Here is a 6000-nt window from a genome sequence, read left to right on the forward strand (position 1 = left end):
AGGAAGCTTTGCTATAATTTGTGTAAAACTATTTACGATGCACCCTCAGGTCGACATGTTTGTTTGAACCAAATCTGAAACAATAAACCTTAAGTGCACCTTTTAAGAAAAAGATACAATTAACTTTCAGTCATGATGTGACGGTTAAACATCTTTTTCTAACATTATGTGACATTTTTCATCTTCTCGGGTGGTGCACTCCTGGTGCCCTCTAACTGTGTCGATGTTTTTATGAGATTAAAAGATGATATTTAATATATTTGATACTTATAACTTGCTGGATCTACAACTTGACAATTTTGGTGGATCTGACAGATTCTTGTTTTCCGTCTTCATCATTGCCTCGTTCTCTTGCTACTACATATACAGACACACAATGACACAAATAAATACAAACATTTGTATCCTGGCACATGTTGTGTCTCTAACGCACAATACCATGTTATCAGTGGCTTACTCTGCAGATTAAATTTAGTAACTGAACAAAAATAACATCCGGTTTATGTTAACAATCTAAAGATAAAGCTGTATCCTGCTCCATGTTAAACGTATCTGTCCATCCCAACAGCAGCCTGACTTCCTTTTATTGTTCTGTTAAGAGCAGACAGATGGATGTACAAAAAAAACAAGCAAACTCTTCTCCCCTTCTGTCTTCCAAAAGTTTGAAATGCACAGAATGACAATGTGTCAGACAAGAGAAATCACAGGCAGATATTTTGGGCTGGCTCGGGGTGAAAACACATTTCGTTCGCCATCCCAGTTTAGGCGTGGGCAAGTGGGGAAATCTGATGTCAGACTGCTAGTGAATGCAGAAAGAGATAATACTCCCACAGGTTCCTATAGGTCCTACCAGCAGTTGCCTGACCACATGGTGAAACACTAACGTAATATACTTCTCGGTCAACGGTGATGAACATCTCTCCACCTTAGTGGTAAGTAAGATAGACTGAGAGTCCAAAACTGATTTTGTCCCTATATAACAGGAAACAAATGATGAGCCTGGTCACAGTGTGATGCCCGGAGCTGTGAGAGCACACAGGGTTGCTAACAGTCCGATTCCACCCAGCAGCCACCACAGGCCCTGCAGCCGGTGGCAGCTCCCTCCGGCCCTGGCAGCTTACTCTGCAGCCTCTCCCATTTCGAACCACAAACAATGACGGCTGTAGCTTTTGTTTGGGGTTAAATCCGTGGGTCGGGATCCCAGCCTCCCCCAGTAGAAATACAGTACAGCCGCAGATGAATAGCCGCTGGGATGTTCTGGTAAATATTGCTGTTTAGTACTGAGTCATATTTGATTGTGTTAGGCCCAAACTGAACCTGGCTAAACTCAAATTGCCTGCAGCTACCGACGTCTCTGAAACTGCTCATTCTGCAGACAAACATCCAAATTTCAGATCAATCATGTGAGTGCTCCACACAAAAGCAGGCAGTTTAAAAAGTAGCCGTTACAGGCCCCGGACAAAAAGTCACATTCAACGCTCAGAACCTGATTGTTTGTACTCTGTCATATTTTCAAATGGAAGCTTAGACAAAAGGACTTTGGTTGTTTGATCCACATAAATGGACAAACAATGAACACCTTGATTGATTAGTGGACACTGTCTAGATATGTAGGATCCAATGCAAATAATTATATAATATATAAAGTACATAAATGTGATGTAGGGCAAAAATGACCAATATGTACAATACATTTACGTTCATTTATTTGTCCAAGCAAATATTGAGATACTATCTGTGATTATTAGTGATTCAATCAGCATATAAATATAATTTAGTAAGCCCCCTTATGGCTCATTTATCCTGCATTAACATACGAAGAGAGAAATGTCAGTTTCAAACAATGTAATCGTCACTGCCCACATACTTTTACGTTTACATTTGTGTTTTATGTTAGCATTTGTTACACAATACATCCACTAGAGGGCAGCACAGATTTGAAAGTTTTGACAACAACAGGTGGAGCTCGCGATGTCAACGATGGCTGCTTGTCCCTGTCCAAGACGGCGAAGAAACATCGTTTAGATGCCTGTAGCTTCCTACCATCTCGCAAAGTCTCTCCTCAGAAAGTTAAGTCATTGTTGAAACGATCGTTTCACTTGAACAATTGGCTACACTGCCCCCTCATGGTTTTCAGTGGTACCACTCCATTTTGTCTATTTCGTTAATAGCCATAAGCTTTTAGAGAAGGTGCAAAAATATGAATAAAACGAAATCAGAGTACAGACTTAGAGGGCTCTGTTGGTAAGTAACTAACCTTGAGCATTGATGACCCTCAAAGTCCATGAACATTTCTCTATATCCGCTTCTGAGGGCAATGTCAAAAATGATGAGTAATCTTTTGCATCAAGTAAATCTATGAAAATTAGTGAAATTAGAGGTTAAACTCTCTGAAATATTTCTAAATATGAGGCAACCCTATTTAGGGCTCAGTGATAAAACCATGTCAATAATGTATCGCAATATATTTTTTAGCAACAGCAATACAAGAAATGTTCAAAAAATATATGGATATGTTGCTTATGCGTTGATGATTGATCGACAAGGATTAATAATATGATAAGTATCGTGGTATTTATCGATATCAACTGATCTTTACTTTCTGACCTCGTCTTGCAGCAACTGAACCAAAACAAAAGGCTGCTCAGGATGTTGAACAATAAAATACAAACTCATCTCTAACCCTATTAAACACCAGGTTCCCTTGACCCGATGCTGGCTCCACGTCTGCAGCGTCACATGCATCGAATCAGTGACAGTAGATGTTCAAACCCTGGTGTTGGTCTCCACTCACCTTCCTGTGAGCTGTCAGCAGACCCCGTGGCCAGGCACCAGAGGCGGAGGGCGAGGACCACCAAGGCAAAGTTCCTGCGCCGCCTCCAGCCTCTCATGATGGAGCTGGGCTTGGGGTGAGACCGCGATGCTTAAAGCCCCGGGGACCGGACTCTCCTCACGGGATGGAGACCGGGACAACTTCACGGTGGTGGACACACACACACACACACAGGGAGGGACTCAACCAACCCCCTGAAAACCAGGCTCCTCCGCGGGACTCCGGCGGGATGCGACGCGCCGTCACTCCGAAGACGAAGATGTCAGAAAGTTTCTCCAGCACCACCACCACGCCGGGGGAGGTGTCGTTCATGTGATGGTGAAGCGTGAGGGAGCGTAGGAGCAGACAGGGAGGAGGAGAGGAAGAGGAGGAGGAGGAGGAGGAGGAGGAGGAGGAGAGGACTCGTACCAGAGCAGACACACTGTGCCATGTGCGCACCACACCGCGCTGGGTCCTAGAGCCTGACCAGTTCATGTACATCTGTTGTCTTTTAGATTAATCTATAATAAATAAACAAGTGTACAACTTTAAATACAAGAACGCTTTTAAGATGTTTAAAAATCACACAGTTACACATAACAGGTAAAACATAAAAAAAAAAAGGTATACACAAATCTATATACGTAAATAGATACAAACACACAAACATGCATACCAACGAGAATAGAAATTATAGATGATTCATAAACCTATAGGAAATCAAACACTCCTTCACCTCTGGATTTAAAATGAGTAGGGGGAACAGGTAAAGACCTTGATCAGATGATCGGAGTGGCGAACCCCCAGAGCATAGGCTCAACAGTTCTGTAATGTAAGTGGGGGGCCCGGCTGTGCAAGGCCTTGTATGTGATTAATAGGATTTTAAACTCAATTTTGGATTTAACTGGAAGCCGGTGAAGGGATGTGATGTGTGATTGACTCCTAGTTTTGGTTAACAGCGTTGCAGCAGCATTCTGAGCAAACTCTCGTCTGGCTATTGATAACTGAGTGATGCAAGTGAAGAGGGAGATGCACTTGTAGTCAAGACGAGAAAGTATTACAGTGTGTACTAGAAGTTCTGTGTTTTTGATTTTTGCTATATTTCTTCAGTGAAGGAACCACACAACAGATAGGCCAGAACATGGTGCACCTCACTTTCAAAACTTCCAGGTTATGTAGGGGAAGCTCATGAGTTTGTCCAGACGAGCATCCACTCAAAGCTGTAGCCATAAAACCTTGTTTTGACCTTTGAAGGGGGATCATACAGGTAAAAATTTGTACTTTCATTTCTATTTGGTAGAATACTTTTTGCAATATGATGCCTTTTTTGACCAAGAGACATTGATTTTATCATTTGAATTAAACTGAGGGCAAACCATATCAACCCATCTCTTTTCCAACCACAGAGGATGGAGGCGTATTAATGAGGATTAGAATTATGTCAATAGTAGATATAACAACCTGTTGAATGTATCCAACAGTAAATACGTACTTTGATGTATTCCATCTTGTTTCTGCCCCTGTTGTCTCACTGCCTCAGTCTCAACTGATCTGGTTGATCCACAGTGGATTAAGACGATCGACTCTTCCTCTAACTCCCTCCTCCTGAACTGTGCTGGATGAAGCCTCAGAAAAACATCCACACTAGATGAAAGCAAAGCTCTGAAAAGGCCAGGGCCCTGAATGTGTTTAATTTGGACTATGGTATTGTTTGGGAGGTAATTTGGTGGAAAATAAAAGTTGAGACTCTATGATTAGATGTGTATAATGAAATATATGATTAAATGTCTCATCTTGTCAACATTAAACTCCTGTAAAAGGTTCTTTGATTTTAAAATTAAAATTTTAAACAAATTTAAAACAAAACTTTGGTGTGAGTGATGTTGAGGTTAAATAGAAGCTCTTCATTACCCAATTTCAACATCAATATTGTATTTTTAAACTATATTCAACAATCAGAATTGTGCGTCATGGTCATGGTCATCGTCTCCTCCTTATCTCTATGAGTCCCCAGAAAAACACACACGTGCACGGACCAACTGTTGCCACCCAGGATGCCTGGTCTGGATTAGTCGTAATCTTTCTCACTGTGTGTACACTGCAGGCAAAAGACTCACAGATGTCTGTGCAGGTGTCAGTTCACTCCATATCTCCACTGAGGCTACAAACTGAGCTGACTGCGATTGAGTTATTTCCTTAAAATCCCACAGTGTCATAGTGTCGCCCACCTGTCTATTTCCATTTTCCCTCTAAAAAGTTTTATTAAAACATCACACCCTCAAAACTATTTTATGTTCCGTCTCTTGCGCCTTGAGTTGTTTCCTTTTTGTTTTTCAATCCCCCCTCCCCAGCTTTTATCTCCTGTTGCTCACCGACATCGTCTGTGATTGCCAAATTCATTAATTCATTGGGAACACTACAATCGCAGAGCCACTGTTGGCCATGAGACGAGATGTTCAGATAGAACGAGTGCCAGAGTAAAGACTTGATGATTAAACATTTACAATCGGCGGCTCTGCTTGGACTCGCTACAGTCAGACCCTGAGCTCAGCTCCTGTTCTCCTCTCTGACGCAGACGTATCAGCCTCAACCCTCAGGTCGTCTGAGTCAGCCGTGGCCGTCAGGGAGCCGCACAGCACACAGTCCACATTATGAAGAGATAGCAATGTGACACACACCACGCCTCACAGGGAGAGAGACAGAGAGAGTGAGAGAGTGAGAGAGGCTGATTGACAGGACTCGCTCTCCTTGTGTACGACTGCCTGTCAGACTGCGCTCATCATCTGGAGGCTACATGGCGGGGGGGCGACTCTCCCCTGTGGATCCCCCTTTAGAAGGACCTCGTTCAACCTCGCTGTTCACATAGATATCAGTGTTTACATGAAGATGGACGACATGATTGCTCACCTGAAGTGAAGCCAAAGCATCTTGCTCGCCACCTGGTGGTTGGCTGCAGTACAGGTCATGAATCCACCTCCTCCATGTTAGTGGAGGTGACATGGACCAAGCTAAATCTGAAAGATGTCTTGTGTCATTTTAGGTGTTTCTTATCACACTGATGTATATTTGGTTTGAATTAGTTAGTTGATGCTATAAAAATGGGGTGACACGTAATGATTGACAGCTGATACTGACTGGTGATTGGTCGAGCAGGTGTAGCGACGGGACTTTGCTATCGTGGCTCTGTT

The 6000-nt window shown here is 42.8% G+C and overlaps 1 protein-coding gene across 1 annotated transcript in view; it reads right to left on the reverse strand.

Annotated features, from left to right (window-relative positions):
* The window catches only part of adam12b (ADAM metallopeptidase domain 12b), a 77514-nt gene extending 74623 nt beyond the window's left edge, over nucleotides 1-2891 (reverse strand). The window contains 1 exon segment of the mRNA XM_061087433.1: nucleotides 2791-2891. Coding sequence (XP_060943416.1) covers nucleotides 2791-2891 — 101 coding nt within the window.
* Between the last annotated feature and the right edge of the window lie 3109 nt (nucleotides 2892-6000).

Source organism: Limanda limanda, chromosome 15 (genome assembly GCF_963576545.1).
Source record: "Limanda limanda chromosome 15, fLimLim1.1, whole genome shotgun sequence".
Classification (NCBI taxonomy): Eukaryota; Metazoa; Chordata; class Actinopteri; order Pleuronectiformes; family Pleuronectidae; genus Limanda; species Limanda limanda.